The 19,018-nt window shown below is 38.8% G+C and overlaps 1 protein-coding gene across 5 annotated transcripts in view; it reads left to right on the top strand.

Moving 5' to 3' along the window:
* Positions 1 to 19,018, top strand: part of Tsen2 (tRNA splicing endonuclease subunit 2) — a 245,765-nt gene that overhangs the window by 51,172 nt on the left and 175,575 nt on the right. For all 5 annotated transcript variants that reach the window (XM_090376069.1, XM_090376068.1, XM_090376071.1 and 2 more), the window contains one exon: positions 5,240 to 5,798. In XM_090376069.1, the coding sequence (XP_090232195.1) occupies positions 5,240 to 5,798 (559 nt within the window). The remainder of the gene's footprint in view (positions 1 to 5,239; positions 5,799 to 19,018) is intronic.

Below are 19,018 nucleotides of genomic sequence, written 5' to 3' on the forward strand. Positions count from 1 at the left end.
TAATGGTTTAGCATTGGTAGAGGCATATGATGCAAGAAAGCAAGCTTATACAGCATCAGCCAAAAAAAAAAACCCCTTCCCATTTCACCCATCCATTTGCTCCAAATTGTTTGTCTAGTTCTGCCTTGAATTTATTTAAGCTCTCAACTTCTACAACAACAGATGGAAGTTTGTTCCAGTAAACAACCACTCACTGACTAAAGAAAAATTTCTGCACATATATTCTACAACTGTCTTTCCTCAATTTTAATTTATATTCCTTGAGGCAATTAATCTGGGCAAGAGGAAGAATTCCATTAGCATTGAGCTTGCTCAAACACTTCAAGGCCCTTTACATCTCAATCAGATCACATCGCCGGTGCCTAGTCTCCAGACACTGTAATTTGAAAATCTTAAGCCTTTATTTGTAATCGCAACCCTTTGTTCCATTCATTACATAACGTATATAACGTAAACTGAGAGATAACAAATGCATGCAATGTAAACTTGATATTGCAATATGAATGTATGTTTAATAACGTAAACTTCTCAACATGATACATATTACTGCGGCACAACTGGTGCAGAGTGTTATTACTGCATTGGGTATGTTAGTTTAGTAGTGTAGTATTTTTAAATAAATTGAATTTGAATGGATATTGTGCCTTAGACTAGAGCAGCAAAGCAAAGGACTCAAAAATAGTGGGAGAACTGAGGAGGGCAGTTGTCCTCTGAATCATGGCATAAAATATACTGTTTGTTCCATGTTTGTGGATGGAACAGGACATGATATCGACAAGGAGGATGTCATTATATGTGTGTTCAATGTAAAGAGTGTTAGGATATTAGGGGCCAATCAGCATTGTTATGGGCCTTTATGAGAGCTTGAAGAACAGGGTGTATGCCCTCAAGGGATTTAAATTGGGGCCCCATCAAGCTCTCGGTGCTTACCTCAATGACAAAGCTTGCACTTGAGCATCGGGCAACAGAGGCAACCATCAAGGCAGAAAGCGCAGGTCCCATATACAGCAACTAGTTGTTATTAGTGGCTCTATTGTCAGGGAAACAGGAAATGTATTGTGCAAACAGGATAGATTGAATAGGACCAGGGTATGTCAGCCAGAGACAACAGTTGATGACATTATAGGGCAGCTGTTGTCTTTTAAGGGCACAAAAGGTGATATATTGTTATACACGGCACTAATGACATTAAGAGTAGGAGTTCAGCAGATATACATAAAAAGTACAGGGCAACGTTGAAAAAAAAGTCATAAGTTAGGGTTAAATTTGAAAGTGTCTGCAGTTCTGTCCAGACACGATAGGAGGGAGTATATGATAGCCTTGTCAATCACTTTGACCCTGGAGATAGTGTGCAAGGCTCGTGGGGTAGAATTTTTCTCAGCATGGTCTGTAATTGTTAACAGGAGAGATTGCTTCTACATGGATGGGATACACTTAAATAGAAAGGGTGCAAGAATATTTTCTGATGCTATTGAGGCAGTGTTAGGTGGGTCAGAAAACTGCTAGCTTGAAGGAATTCACAGACTGATAGATTAATAGTAGCACAGACAGAGGTGAAAGTGATTCTTGCACTGCTTCTATTGGAATGAGCAGCAGCCTGGAAAGCAAGGTGCTGGGGATGTCAGGGACTACTGGGAGTCATGGAACAAATAAATACATGGGCTGTGTTAGGGTAAATAAGAGTAAAGACAAGTGCATGTATACTTGCATATACACCAATGCACAGCATTGGTGTATAAGCAAGTATATACACCTCAGATATTGCTTTGTTATTTAAACCTACATTTCCGCTTATAAAACAAATTAACAGACAGGCTGTCGGTTAATTTTTTTTTATTTTTATTTATTTGATTAATTTGTTTTATTTGTTGAAAGATTTTAAATACCAAAGTGTTTTTGTTTATTCTCCATTAATATAACACGATATTTAAGTTAGTCTTATTTCTGTCAATAGTGAAGAGCAATTGGGGTTATTTGTAGCTGATAATTTTTTTTTTTTTTTTACTTGTTCCCAAGAATCATACTAGCAACTGTGCACGTGGTTATCACTACATGTATAACTTTAGTAATTCATTTCAACTATGATAAAATGCCTCAAAGACAAATTATCTAGTATAATGAATATATCACTTCCAGTCCATTTTTATAAATAGTTTTTTTGCATTATGATAGTATTTAGTATTTATGAGAGTTTAGTATTAGTAGTGGAAAATTATGCAAGAAAGCAAGCTTATAAAGTGTCAGCCAAAAAAAAAAAAAAAAATCGCGTGCGTGCACCCCCTGTACACAGGAAAGATGTTTTATGTGTAAACATCTTTGACAACACCTACTAAATTTCGAACAGCTAGAACTGAAATCACGAACGATGTAATTTATGCTCATGTCCGTTACTTACCCTACCAAACCAATAGGCGCCTCCGTAGCCAGGTGGGAAGGAGCAGCAGTGCGTAGCACACGCTTCTTGATTAGACCGGGGTTCGAGCCCGTCACCACCAAATATGGAGGATGCAGAAAGATCAGGGAATGACCACCGCATATCCCGGAGCAATATGGCCTTAGTTGCTAATGCTCCTAAAAACCAAATAACTAACTAACTAACTAACCAAACCAATGTTAGTGATAAATAGGATGCATGCTCCTGCTGCTTACTGTACCAAATCAATTTGTTTTGAAGAGGTTAGGCCAATAGCCTAATTGCCCATTTGATTGTAGAGTAAGCAGCGGGCTTTTGTATTCTATTTATCACTATTATTTATTCGGTAGAGTAAGTAGTGGGAGTGAGCATAAATTACATCGCTGCTATTCATTCAATCATGATCCAGCATGATGCTGGATCCAAGAGCACATCCAAGATCACCTCCCATGATCCTTTGCTTTAAATGCTTTACTTTACGTTAAATTTTGCAAGATATCCATTTCTCCAGTTACCAAAAGGTTTCTACCACGGGTGGCAATGGTTAGTTCAAATTGCAACAATACAAGTATTTGTATTGTTACAATCATGCTATCATGTTGAATCATGTTACTCTGTCATGCTTTATCGCAAATTATACATGCAATGCTATGAGATCTACAAGAAATGACAGTATCCACTCATAATACGCTATCAAAACTGACTTTGCTCAGGATCTCAACGAGTATAAGCATGAGATGGTAATGCTGCACATTCCATTTTGCAATGGGGAACCAGAGATACTGTCAGAGATGAAATATGTCAAGATCTACAACGACAATGAAGAGCTCATACTAGATCATAAATTGTATGAATTGGACTTGGACATTAACAAAACAATTGAAATATGTAAGATGTGTCGAGACAATGACGACATTGACCCTGATGAAGCATTCAGACCTGCATAGCCTTTAATGCAACTGCGAGAAGAAGACTCCTTTCGAAATTTTTACAATCATCCAAACAGTGAGATGAATGAGGATCTACAGCTCACCATGCTCAACTAACTCAGCACAATTGCAAAAAAATGCAAAAACTTGATGACAAACGAAGACTTCTGAAACTTAATGAGAATGACCAATGAGAAGCAAAAGATTCTGCTCATACATGTAATTTGGAGTCTTATCTCCCAATCATGAACCAAATCAAATATTTTTGACCGGCCCAGCTGGTTACAGAAAAACGTTTATGATTTGCTTCTTGATGGAAATATACAACCCCTTTCAGTAATACAGATGGGTACCGTAACACCTACATTACATGTGCTTCAACTGGTAAGGCTGAAGCGCATGTAATGTAATGATATTGGATGTGCTCAGAGTTGGTTTATGTCAGTTCTGAGCACATCTAAGATCACTGCCCTCGAGATATCCATTTCTTTGGTTACCAAAAGGTTTCTGCTATGGGTGGCAATGGTGAGGCCAAAGCTACCTAAGTGGTAGCTTTGCTGCTGGTTGCAGAAAAATGTTTTTCTGCAACCAACCGGTTTTTTGCTAGCTTTGAGCACATCCAAGATACCCCTGTAATCCTTTGCACGATCTCCTCTCCCAACTCCATTCTTTTTGCCTTTCCCATGTTTTTTACGCAACTAGCTGGTTCATGCCAGCTGTGAGCACATCCAAGATCACCTCCCATGATCCTTTGCTTTAAATGCTTTACTTTACGTTAAATTTTGCAAGATATCCATTTCTCCAGTTACCAAAAGGTTTCTACCACGGGTGGCAATGGTTAGTTCAAAGCTACCTAAGTGGTATGCCCCAAATCATAAACATTTTTCTGCCACCAGCTGGTTTATGCCAGCTCTGAGCACATCCAAGATCACCTCCCATGATCCTTTGTGGGATCTCTTCTCCCAACTCCGTTTTTCTTTGTTATGAAACGGGAATGACATAATTTCAGTCGCAAAATCGTGACAAATTGAGTTTACTACCGTCCAAAATTTAGTAGATGACGCCAAACACATCAAAAAAAAAAAAACAAACATCCACACACTTCACCCATCCATTACCCTCCAAGAATCTGTCTAGTTTTTCTTTGAATTTTTTCAAACCACCCACTTCCATAACAACAGATGGAAGTTTGTTCCAACAATCAACCACCTGCTGACTGAAGGCAAACTTCTGCACATCTATCCTGCAACCATACTTTTGCAACTTGAATTTATGCTCCCTCATGTGTGTAGTCTCAGCAAGAGGAAGAATGCTAAAATATATAGCTTATTCAATCAATTCAAGGCCCTTAAAGACCTCAATCAGATCTCCTTACAGTGCCTAGTCTCCAGATGCTGTTATTTGAAGGGCTAAAGTCTCTCTTGGTAAGAGCAACCTTTTGCACCCTTCACCAATCTGGTTCCCTTTCTCTGTATCCATTCCAGCAGATCCACCTCCTTCCTAAACTGAGGTCTCTAGACCTATATACATCTTCAGGATGCACCTAACCATGGCTTTGTACAAAGGGATAATCACTTTCTTATCCCTGCTAGCAAAGTTTCTGTATATCATTGACAAAACTGCATCAGCTGTCCTGGCAGCCTGTCTGCACTGCTCAGAGAATTTCATATCTTACTGCACAATTACCCCCCATTTGTTAGCTCCTTGAGTGTAGTACCACATAACTGGTATGTTAAAATTTGTCAGGTTTTATCAATCTTATTGGCTGCTACTGGGTACTTAAATTTAATGCTAAAAGTTACTAGAAGTTATCAAAAGTTCTGTTGTATTTTATAAAATAAAAAAAAAAGTCTGCTAATATATAAGAAATATGATAAAAGTTAATCAATGTTTTTAGGTATGAGCGTCATTTGAAAAGAAAAAGAGAGGAAGAGGAGGGGGAGCAACAAAGAGATGCTGAAAAATGTCTTGAAAATTTAGAAGTATCAAGGGATTATTGGAGCCATGTTGACAAAAGTGAGCATTCGGATGATTATAGTGAAGATGATGATGCAGATGATAACATGCATGAGCAAGAACAGGATGGTCAAAAACAGTGTATGGTAAAAGTAATCATTGAGAATAATGAATTGCCAAAAGAAAATATGAAAGATGATGTAAAAAGAAAGAGTGAGCAGAATAGTGTTACAGAATTAACAGGTTTAGATGAGAATAAAAAAGTTAATATGACAGACTCTGAGAAGAAAGAATCTTTAAAAGACACCACAATAGCTGATGCTGACCAAGGGGATGAAATTAATAACAAAAGAGTAGATAACAAAAAAGGTGAACAGAGAGAAACACATAGCCACCATAGCGATGGTATAGATGTCAGCCAGTTGCAAAGCACTCCTCCAAGTTTTATAGTTGAGGATCCATGGCCTGTAGAAGAAATGCTCAAGTTAACATTTGAAGAGGTATGATTTTTAAATTTTGATCTTCCAAGTGATGTTTTTATTTCTGTATATACAGTAGTTTTATTTTTTTAGAAGTTAACAGTTAAACACCATTAAGTTATTAATCCTTTATATTAAATGAGTAAGTGAGTAATACTAGTTCATTATAGGTTAACTGGTAGATTTCTCTGTTGATAATTTCTGCATATATTTGTTCTTGTTATATTAATAAGTTATTACAAAATAAATTTGGCATTTTCTATAATAGATTTGAATATAGTTATTGTTAACTATGTACTAGCATTATAATCATGCTCTGCAAATACTCAATAAAAAACCGTTACATTTGTTCTGCACACTTTTTTAATTAGTGAAAAGAAATTTGATATATCTGTGTAAATGTGTTTGTTATACATATAGGAATATAAGTGTTTTTTTTTTTTTTTTGTAACAGTTTTTAAAATAATGCAAACATTTTTAAAGTGATTGCTTCATATCCTATTTGATGTTACTTAAACTAAAAATTTATCAAGTGAATTAAATTTTTTTATTTTACAAATTCGTAGTTTTCCCTTAAAAATATTTATTTTGGAAAAATTAGTTTAACGGATGGAATTTTATATTTCACTGTGGTTGAAACAGTGTAATCGTATTTATCCAGGAGTGATATCTTATGACTTGATTTTGTTTTGCACAGATACAAACAGTATCATCTCAGAATGCAAGCTTTGCTGGCGGTATATGGTATAATAAGTTGCTGTTGATATAAAAAATCATTAGTACAGAAAGAAAAAGTCTGAAATATGAAAATTTATATATATTTAAAACATGAAGCATATGCAAATATTGAACTTAGGATAAATAAAACAGATCTATAATGCTCAATGAGTTCTACACTTATATTAATAAAAAGAAATAAAGAGGAATTTAGCTCAGTGCTTTTTTGTAGACTGCTTCACTACAACACCCTCCTAAATTCAATCAGATATAAAATTATTTCTCAATGGTTTCCTTCCCTCACAGACATGAATGGTCCGATGTATCCACGATCAATAGTCAAGATCTCCCAACCCAACCATCAACACATCAAACCACCACCACATAACCCCGAGAGTCAGAAGATCATTTATATGTCTGTGAGGGAAGGAAGCCATTGACGAACCCACCGCTTGACAGTTAAATAGGTACACTGCATCACTGCATTCACTGCATTCACGTACATGGTAATTCGATGTCAGTATGGATAAACATTGTAAGTTAACCGACTTTAAAGAGGGATGATGGTGGGTGCCTGATGCATGAGTTACTCTATCGCAAAGGTGGGACAGAAATTGCACTATCCCCGTTTGCCCGTATCAGTAGGGTATCGGGAATATGCCATTTCTGGAATAACATCTCTGTGGCAGGAGAAAGGTGTTAGATGAACGTGGTTGCTGATGTCTGTTTTGCATTGTTTCAGCCAACCAGAGAGCGACAGTGGCACAAATCGCTGCCAAATTCTATGAGGGAGGTGTCAGAAACATCTCCACCAAGACCATCAGGTAATCATTAGCCACATAGGTTATGGGAGCCACCGACCCACCAGAGTCCCATTACTAACACCACGACACAGGACTCTGCTTCAATTGGGCAAAAGAATATCGGCACTGAACCTTGATTGATTGGAGACTGGCCTCCTGGTGTTTCGGGCAGACGGGAGGGTGTGTATCTTGTGGAAACAGTGTGAAGCTATGCACCCATCATGTTAACAAGGAACTGTTCAGGCAGGTGGACAGTTAGTAATGGTCTGGGTGTGTTCAACTGGCACACGTTGGGACCTCTGGTACATCTAAACACCATCTCTGAATGGTCCAGGTTATGTCTAAGTCCTTGCAGACCATCTGCATCTCTTCATGACCATCGTGCACCCACAGAGCAATGAACCCTTCCAGCAGGACAATGCGCCTCCCCACAGAGCTGTGGAGACTAGAACATGGTCCAAAAAGCAGTCCGCAGATTTTACCACCATGGAATGGCCTTCCTGGTCACTGGACATGAACCCTGTGGAGCATCTTTGGCATGCTGTGGAAAGGTCCGTTTGAGCTTTGGATACTCCATCCAGGAATGTGATGAAATTATGGACAACTGCGTAGCAGGCATGGATGGAAATACCTCTGGAACGCTTTCATGAACTAGTGGACTCAATGCCTCACTATGTGACTGCCCTTATCCGGGCAAAATGTGGGCCTGCCCATTACTAGGTAGGTATCCCATGATTTTTGCCCACTCAGTGTATACTACTGCAACAGGATCTGGAAAAGTTCAACAGTGGGCTGAGAGGTGGCAACTAAAGTTTTAACATTAACAAGTGTAAAGTACTACATATGGGTAGCAGTAACCCCAGAGTAACGTACCAACTGGGCGGCACTACACTGAGGGTAGTGGTGAAAGAAAAGTACCTGGAGTAATTACTCCAGGTATTGTGCAGTCAATACCTGGAGTAATTATTCCAGGTACTGACTGCACAATTGTGCAGTCAGATACAAAGTTTTCAGAGCAGTGCAGACAGGCTACAACAGTAGCTCATGGGGTCTTTTCAATGATATGCAGGAATTTTGCTAGCAAGGATAAGGAGGTGATTGTCCCATTGTATAAGGCAATGGTCAGGCCACACCTTGAATGCTGCATATGTCTGGAGGCCTCATTTTAGGAGGATATAGAGCTGCTGGAACGAGTACAGAGACGGGCAACGAGATTGATGAGTGGAACAAAGAGTTGCTGTTACCACGAGAGGCTTAAGTACTGCAAATTGCAGCATCTGGAGACTAGGCACCTGTGATGTGATCTAATTGAGAAGGCTTTGAATGGTTTGAGCTAGCTCAATGCTGATGATTCTTCCTCTTCCTTAGATTACTCCTCTGAGGCGACTTAAATTCAAATTGAGGAAAAACAATTGTAGAATAGATGTGTGGAAATACACAGCAGGCCCCCGTTATAATGCGGTTTGCTTTACGCTGATTCGATATAACGCTGTTCTTATATTATAACCCGTATCTGACTATAATGCTGTTACAGATCACCATAACGCTCTTTTACAAATTGCATTTTTGGCATATTTAACGAAATTGTTTCATTTGATGGAGCCGATAGCTTGAAAATGAATAGCAAAACAGCATTAAAACGTTTCCCACGCTAACTTGAGAAATTTTCCCAAGCTCAGTGAAATTTTCTCGCACGCTACTTTAATTGCAGTACAGTGACTTGTTACGTATTCCGAGATCAACATTTTAAAAAATGATCAAGTATATTGCTTGTAATATTTGCGTTATATGCATTTATCCGAAGTTTAGTCATCACTCAGTACAGTATTAGACATCGTGCGTAATGGACAGTTTACATGAACATTGTATCTTAATTAATGCAACTAATGCAGTTACATTTTCGAAGAGTTAATAATTGCGGATAAGTATGAAAAAGCAACAACTTCTGAGCGCAGTACGAAGACTATAAATGTAAGAAAAAGACTGAATTTGAAAATTAAATTAGATGTTTTGAAGCGAATCGATTCCCGTCAACGACAAGCAGATGTGTGCCATAATTTAGGACTTGCAAGTTTAACTGTAAGAACAATATAAAAAAATAAAGAATTAATTTTAGCAGCTGGAAAGATAGCTGTTCCACTGCAAGCAACTAGGGCTAGGCCGGTTATTAGGATTGAAATGGAAAGACGTTAACTAATTTTATTGAAGATAATATCCAATGCAGAATTCAGTTAAGTTAAATATTATTAAAAAAGAGAGAGAGAGAGAGAGAGAGAGAGAGAGATTAGCCAATATGATGATCTGAAGAAAACTCACCTAAAGAAAAAAAAATGTGGAACCATTTAAAACTGGTAACGGCTGGTTGAATAGATTTAAAATCTTGGGAGAAGCCGCAAGTGCAGATCAAGGAGCCGAAACTTTCAAAAAAGAACTTGTTAAAATTATTGAAGAGGGGTATTGTGTGTTATACTTCTCAACAAGTTGATAACATAGATGAAGCAGGACTTTTGTGGAAACGAATGCCTAAAAGAAGTTTCATATTAAAAGAAGAAAAAAGCATGCCAGGTTTCAAAGTGGTGAAGGTTCGGGTAACTTTATTGTTGTGTGGTAACGCTGCGGGATTTAAAATTAATACCCCTTTTAGTTTATTTAGACGAGGGCCAAAGTTCAACCCAAAATCGACACATTTTTCATGATTAAATTCATCAATTAAATTAAATCAATTAAAATTAATTTAGATCATGAATTAAACTGATTTTAATTGGAATTTTAAGTATAATTTTGATACGTAAGTAGTTACCACATAATTATATACGTATGTAATGCAGAATATTTTATATATGCAAATATTCGAATATTAAATATTTTGACCGACATTTGTGCATCTTTTCACTACCATTTATTATTGATTAGGAAATATCCTATGGCACTGACCGCAACTTACAAATACATATGTTACTTTATGGGAACGTGGAGCTCGGTTAGCGCGGATTCACTTAGTGCTCTGTTTTTCGGGAATGAATTATCAGCGTTAAGCGGGGGTCACCTGTACTTTTAGCCAGTGGGTGGTTGATAGTTGGAACAAACTTCCATCTGTTGTAGTGGAGGTCAACACTTAAATAAGTTCAAGGTAGAACTAGACAAACATTTGGAGTGAATGGATTTGTGAAATGGGAAGGGGTTCTATTTTTTTTTTTTTTTTTTTTTTTTGTTGATGGTATATAAGCTTGCTTTCTTGCATCATATGCCTCTAGTGATGCTAATGTTATTGTCACAATGTCTGAATTTGATGACTTATTCAGTACAGTACTTATTCATTCTTGTATGTAAAGGTTACTGCCTTTGCATACAAGAATTCTTTGTACCTCTTAAGTAAGTCCTTAGATTCTTCTACTCTCAACATCATTAGTGCCAACATGTACATCATCATCACTTTTTATGCCTTTAAAAGATCATATCTACTGTACAGCATTTGCACTTTTGCATTCTACTTTTGCTTCTGGCAGACATGTCCTTGTCCCATTCCACACAAACGTTTTGCACAGTATATTTACTTTTCCCTCTGACATTTATTTATACATCTACCTAATAATGAGGTGTAACCCCTTTAGCCATATTTGTCCATGTTTATTCAGTTGTTTACACAGATGTTTCAAATTGGTTGGTTGTGGATCTCTATTCTGAAGAGTTTGTTCCACTTCATCCTACCAAGGGCTCGGTTGGATTCACATGCTGACTGGGGAGACTCTCACAGCAGGCGGAATTTACTGTTATGTTTTTGGAACCAATTCTATGCAATGCTATCCTTTTGACATGATACATTATCCTGTTGGGAGGTGAACTCATTGCATTGTTAGAAACAGTTTCCAGATTATCTGATGTTGCTCCAGGATGTCAAAGGTGTCAAGAATAAAGATATCGACCATATCAATCCACCTGAGCACTTTGTAGGATGAAATGGAACAAGTTCTTCAGAGTACAGATCCACAACTATCCAATTTTCTGGTATCAAGGTTCCCACATCTGCAAAGATATGTACAAGACTTGCTGTTTTTGACATATTCTGCTCTTTCCAATAGCATGAAACAGCAGGAACCAGCAGTCATCAGACCAGGCAACATTTTTCCAATCCTCCATTAAGTATTGGTGTTTCTGACGCCACTGTAACTGTACTCTCTTGTTTTTAGCTGACAGGGATAGAACCTGGTTTGTTTGTTGGCTATAGTACCCCATCCTTGAAAATGTATGATGAATTGTGCATTCCGAAATACCTATTTGGTTACCTCTGTTCTACTGGGTTGTTATTTATTACCATGCACAAGTTTTGTCAGGCTCTGCTGGCCTCCTACATCAATGAACTATTTTTGATCAGAGGAATTCCATTGGTTGGTTGTTTCTTGGTTATTGGATAAATCTTAATACTCCTGAAACTGGTCCTTGAGGTTGTCACAGGCATTCTCAGATATGCCAGACAAGCTGTACTTGCTACCTGGGAGTCTAAAACGCTGATGATAAAAAACTGATATTCGGGTGACACTCAAGTCAAGTGGACCCAATTTCAGCTAAGTCCGGACGGTCTGTGACAGCCAAATTCTCTGCTTGCACCTTCATGATGGTGGGACTGTTAGTAATCCTGGGTATAACCTCCATGCACAAGTACATGGTGGGTGACCACCCAGTTATGAACCAATGTAAGCATGGGTCGAGGTGTGGCACCCACACCATGTGGAGGAATGCTGCCACTCTATGTTACCAGGCAGTACTAGGTGATAGATGACTCATCAACTGGTGCAATACCACCACCACTTTGCTTATTGGAGGCTTGAAGTGGTGGAACCCATGTTTAGTCTCTAGAGCTAAGTTCTGGTCATCTCTTCCATCATGCAGTATAATTGATGACATTTGAGGTTATGATGAACATCGTGGCGAGATCCAGTATTCCTTACATTTCGAGGGTACAGCTATAAAACGGTGTTCACAGGCCGGCTGTTAGTACACTGGACTGAACCTATTGGTAACTCTCTAGGAGGCTTCCGGATCAGCTAGTGTATAATCTTGTTACCTCTACTCTGCCAGATGGTGACTGGAGGGATTCAGAGTAGTGTATATGCGGGGGGCATTGTCGAGGCCACGTCATGTTAAGGATCTGGGTATATTCTTACCATGTGTACTCCATATCCAAAGATTTCATTACTTCATACAGCATGTCCCACCCACTTTTTTCTTACTATTGAATACACCATGAATTGTAAAACTAATAGAGCAAGCTTATCTGTGAAAAGATCTAAACCTCCCAAACACTTCCTAATTCGTTTCACAAATATACGTGGTCTCAATTCTAATCTCAACGATGTCCATTTCCACTTGCAGTCTGCGAAACCCCATGTACTTTTTCTGACAGAATCTCAGTTATCGGTTGATTCAACTACTGCTCATCTCACATGCCCAAATTATTCGCTGTATGATTTGTTTCGCCTCAAAGGTGGTACTTGTGCATATGTCTGTTCTGATATTCCCTGTCAGAGACTTGGTAATTTGGAATCTCCTCTCTTCGATGTTCTCTGGCTTAAAATCTCTTTACCTCATTGTGTCAAATTCATCTGTTGTTTCTACCGTTCTCCCAACTCTACTAATCTCTTGGAGCTCTTTGACTTCCTCTCTTTGCAACTTGATTTTCTCCAGTCCAACTTTCTTAACAGTGAGGTAATTTTCCTCGGTGATTTTAATGTTCACAACACCAGCTGGCTTCCATTTACTAGTCACACTGACCCAGCTGGTCAATATACTGAGGCTTTTGCAATTACTAATGACCTTGCACATATTGTTCGTTTACCTACAAGAATACTGGACAATCCTAATCATACAGTCAACACGCTTGATCTGTTTCTCACAAGCAACCCTTCTTAGTACACGGTTGAAGTGAGAGATCCTTTAGGCACTTCAGATCACAACTTGGTGATTGTCCCTTCTCCAATGGAGCCTTTATCTCATGGCTATTCCCAAGTTCGTGTTGTTTGGCATTACAAGAATGCAAAATGGGATGACCTGCAAGATTTCTTTTCCTTGGTCGGATTACTGTTTCAAAATTTCTGATGTCAACATTTGCTCAGATCATGTCAGTGAAATTATTCTTGCAGGAATGGAATTCTTTAACCCACACTTCACTTTAAAATCTCATCCTTTATCTAAACCTTGGTTTTCCAATAAATGTGCTAAGGCTGTTCAAGAGAAGAATGTTGCATATCGTAATTGGCTTGTTTCTATTTCTTCAGTTTAATTTTCTGCCTACACCAAAGCTCGCAACAATTGTAAAGCAGTTATTAATCAGTCCAAACTAGAGTTTGAACAGGCTGAAGGTAGAAAACTTGCTTCTTGCCCTAATGGTAGGCGAGCATTCTGGTCTCTTGCCCATCTCTTCTACCACCTCTGTCCAAACCAGATAGTTCTGTTGTCACTTCAGCCAAGGATAAAACTGACCTGCTAGCATCCCATTTTTCTTTCGACTGATGTATTAGTGATCTTGGTAAAACACCTCCCACCATTCCGAACACGCTCCATTCAGTGCCTCCTGTGGTCTTCCGTCAAAAGGATGTCAGAAGGATTTTGACAAATCTTGATGCAAAGAAAGCTCCAGGTCCCAATGGTATTTCTCCACTTGTTCTCAATACCTGTACTCCTGAACTTCTATTCTTTGCTGCCTTTTTTCACTTTCTTATTGCAAAGTTCTTTTTCCATCTGCTTGGGCGCCTCCGTAGCCAGGTGGGAAGGAGGAGCAGTGCGTGGTACACGCTTCTTGATTAGACTGGGGTTCGAGCTTGTCACCACCAAATATGGAGGATGTGGAAAGGTCAGGGAATGGCCATATTCCCGGAGCAATATGGCCTTAATTGCTAATGCTGCTAAAAACCAAATAACCAACAAACAAATCTTCTGCTTGGAAATTTGCTCATATCCAGCCAGTTCCTAAAAAGTGTGACAGATCTCTGTCATCCAGTTATAGTCCCATTGCAATTACTTCTACATTTTTCTAAAGTGATGGAGAAATCAATTAACTGCCAACTCCTAAACTACCTAGAACCCTTCCGTCTGAATAATGATCGCCAGTATGGATTCTGCCAGTGTCAATCCACTGGTGATATTCTGGCTTATGTTACCCATTTATGGACCAATTCAATGGAAAGGTTCGGTGAAACACAAGTAGTTGCTCTTGAGATATCAAAGGCTTTCGATTGTGTTTGGCATAAAGGTCTTCTAAACAAACGTCCATCTTATGATTTGCGAACGGTTTTTTGTAATTGGTTATCCAGTTTTCTCTCTGATCGCTCACTGAGGGTGATGGTAGATGGCTCTCTGTCTTGTAACCTCTCCACTAATGCCGGTGTCCCCCAAGGTTCAGTTCTTTCCCCCACTCTTTTCCTCTTGTATATTAATGACCTTCTTCCTTTGACTGGAAATCCTATCCATAGTTTTGCCGATGATAGCACATTACATTCCACTTTCCATTTTGAGAAACCTTGTCCTGCTCAATCAGCTTCAAGTTCTCGAAAATCTGCTGCCAATTCCTTAAATGCTGATCTTCCGGTAATTCTCCAGTGGGGCAAAGACAACTTAATTGATTTCAATCCTTCTAAAACTCAGTCTTGTCTTATATCTCGTAAAAAGGATTGTTCTGCTCCTATGCTTATCTTTGGTGACAATCCGATTTCTAGGCAAAATGATATATCTCTTTTGGGGATTACCCTGACTTCTAATCTCTCTTGGCACAAGCACATTACAAATATTGCTTCTTGTGCATCTAAAAAACTTGGTTTTCTCTTTCGCTCTCGGCATTACTTTCCTTCCAAACAGCTGCTCACTCTGTATAAATTGCAAATCCACCCTACCATGGAATATTGTTTCCACATTTCGGGTGGTGCCCCCAAAACCTCTCTCAGGCTTCTTGATTCCATTCAGAAGAGGGCAGTTAGGTTAATTAATGATTAATCTCTAACAGAGTCTCTCCACTCACTGTCTCATAGATGTACTGTTTCTGCTGCATGACTCTTCTACAGATATTTCCATGGGCACTGTTCTTCTGAATTGGCTTCTATAATTCCTGCTCTCTCCTTCAAAACAGGCCGAACTTATGCAGCCACCAGCCAACATCCATGTACTGTTCAACTTCAAACTCACAGAACCAACTATTCATCTTCCTCGTTTATTCATTCAACTGTTGTTTTCTGGAATAACTTTCCTTCATACGTATTTCCTGAAAATTACAGTCTACAGAAGTTCAAGTCCAATATCAACAAATATCTTCTTTCGTCTTCTCAACCTCCAACCCAAGCACGGTACTAAGTACTATAGGTTCTAATACCTCATGTTTGGGGTTTACATAAAAAAAAAAAAACTCAGTTGTACATGAAACCTCTGTGGAGTTGCAGTTTTTGAGATACTCATTCCAGCCACATTAAAATTCACTTAATTCTTTCATCTTGCTCATTCTCATATCATTGTGGACCATTCCATTTTACCTGTCTGATATACAGGAATTATGGAGTGGTCATGATGTATTGGTTGAGTTCCTAGAACACATGCATAGACAAAGATTCGCGCAAATTAAGACCTGTTATGCAATAGCATTAGTATTAGTTGAGGCATGTGATGCAAGAAAGCAAGCTTATACAGCATCAGCCAAAAAAAAAAAAAAAAACCCAAACAGATTCGCATTTCACCCATCCAGTCACTTCAAATGTTTGTCTAGTTCAGACTTTAATTTATTTAAGCTATCAACTTCCACAGCAACAGATGGAAGTCTGTTCCAGCAATCAACTACCTGCTGGCTAAAGGCAAACTTCTGCACATATATTCTACAACTGTCTTTCCTCAATTTGAATCTATGCCCCCTCTGCTTCTTAATCCAAGCAAGCGGAAGTATCCTGTCAGCATTGAACTTGGTGAAACCATTCAAGGCCTTATACACCTTGATCATATCACCTCGCGGGTGCCTAGTCTCCAGATGCTGCCACTTGCAGAACTTAAAAGCTTTCTTCATAAGTGCACCTCTTTGTTCCTATCACCAACCTTGTTGCCCTTCTCTGTACTCGTTCTAGTACCTCTACATCCTTCCTAAAATGAGGCCTCCAGACCTGTATACAGTACTCAAGGTGTGGCCTGACCATTGTCTAGGACAAGGAGACAATCACCTCCTTGTCTCTGCTAGAAAAATTCCTATATCTCATTGACAAAACTCCATGGCCTGTTCTGGCAGCCCGTCTGCACTGCTCAGAGAACTTCATATTCGACTGCACAATTACCCCGAGGTATTTTTCACTTTCCACTTCCCTGAGTGTAGTACCACACAGTTGGTACATTTCTCTTTCTTTATTACTACCCATATGCAGTACTTTGCATTTGTCAATGTTAAACTTCAGTTGCCACTTCTCAGCCCATTTTCCCAACTTATCTAGATCCAGTTGGAGTAGCATACTGTCTTTAATGTCATTAACAACCCTGCCAACCTTTGTATTATGTGCAAACTGGGACATTAAACCTGATATACCTACATCAACATCATTGATAAATATATAAAACAACAATGGGCCCAACACTGAACCCTAAGGAACTTCACTATAACATTTATCCACGAAGAGCAGTGTCCATTGATTACCACTCTGTCTTCTCCCACTCAACCGTCCCTTTATCCATTGTAGCAACTTACCCTTAATGCCATATCTCTCCAATTTGTACAGCAGTCTTTCCTATGCAACAGTATAAAAAGCTTTCCTGAAATTCAAATATATGATATCAAAATTATTTTTGTCATTCACTTTCTTTGTGACCACATCATAGTATCCAATAAAATTTGTCAGACAAGACTTTCCTTTAACAAACCCATGCTGTGTCTTAACTATTACTGCAGTCTTGTCTAGTTGATCCTGCAATCCTTTAATCAGTGATTCCATTATTTTCCCCAGAACACAAGTTAAACTAACAGGTCTGTAGTTACTTGTGTCAGTTTTTTGAACCCCCTTTGTGAATTGGTGATACATTTGCACACCTCCAGTCCATGAGGACCTGCCCTGAGTCCAAGGAAGTTTTCATAATTATGGCTAAAGGTTTGGTTACTTCCTTTGCTGCGTCCTTTAATATAACTGGATATATCCCATCCACCGCAGTTTCCTTTTTTATGTTAAACTTCAACAATTTCTCCTCCACTTTGCTCTCAGTTATTACAAAATCACTTAGCTGCCTTTTAAGAGTTTGATAAACTTCTGGCACTCCCCTCATTGAATAACTCCTCATGTGTGAATGTAGATGCAAAATACTCATTTAGTTTATCAGTTACCTGAGCATGATCATCAATAGTCAACCCATCTATGTTAAGTGGTCCAATCTGATTCATCCCTTTCCTTCCAGAGTTTACATAAGTAAAGAACTCTTTGATGTTCTTCTTTGCATCCTTTGCCAAGTATTTCTTGTAATCTGCCTTTGACTGCCTAACCTCCTTTGTGACTTGATTACAGACTAGTTTATATCTGCCATAGGCTTCTGTGTCACCTGATACTTTATATGCATCCCATACATTTTTTCTTCTCTGCCATGAGCCTCATTAGTTTATCGGAAATCCATTTAGGTCTGAACCTTGAACAGTATTTCTTAGTTGGAATGAAAATCCTAGTAGCCTCCAAAATTAAGTCCCTGAAGGCTTCCCATTTAGAATTCAACATTGGTAACATCATCAGTTGATCCCACTGTACAGAATTTAAAAACTGTCTGAGACCCCTGTAGTCACCTTTACGAAAGCAGTAGCCCTTCTCTTTAGCCTTGATGGTAGTTACATCTTTAAGTTATTCCCACATTGTGATCACTGTCACCCATTGGTTCCTTTATCTGCAAATTCTTAATGCATGAATAATCACTACTGATAATCAGATCAAGAGTATTACTCTCTCTGGTTGCCTCTCAAACACTTTCTTGTAGAAAACATCATCCAATAAATCCACAAAAGTCTTGCTAGTGTGTGAGTGACCAACCCAAAAGTTACAGTTGATATCAGGGAAGTTAAAATTCCCCATTATAAGACATTCTGATTTACTGGCCCACTCGGGCGCCTCCATAGCCAGGTGGGAAGGAGCAGCAGTGCGTAGCACACGCTTCTTGATTAGACCGGGGTTTGAGCCCATCACCACCAAATATGGAGGACGCAGAAAGGTCAGGAAATGACCACCACATATCCCGGAGCAATATGGCCTTAGTTGCTAATGCTCCTGAAAAAAACACAAATAAGTGGCCCACTCTATTTCTTTGCACAATTGATTGCTCATTATACTCATCAGATTCATTAGGCCTACAACACACACCTACTCTAATTTTTCCATTCTCAGAGTTTAGGTCACACCAAACAGACTCAAAATTGCATTGTCCACCAACATGAATTGGATGCACTTTCTTTGATTTTGTGTTTCTTAACTAACAACATTACCTTTCCGACATTTCTGTCTTGTCTATCCTGTCTGTATACATTGTACTCCCCAAATTCCAATTCTGCACTGCTTATGTCTGTGTCAGACCACGTCTCTGATATCCCAACAATATCTGCCTTTGATGTCTTGACTAGCACTTCAAGCTCATCGAATTTATTAACTATACTCCTAGCATTGGTGTACATTCAAGTATACATGCTCCAGTTTCTACTCTTAGTTACCCTAACACAGCTCATGTATTTATTTGTTTCACTAT

This window comes from Mastigoproctus giganteus, chromosome 6, assembly GCF_048544385.1.
Source record: "Mastigoproctus giganteus isolate SK-2022 chromosome 6, ASM4854438v1, whole genome shotgun sequence".
Taxonomy (NCBI): Eukaryota; Metazoa; Arthropoda; class Arachnida; order Uropygi; family Thelyphonidae; genus Mastigoproctus; species Mastigoproctus giganteus.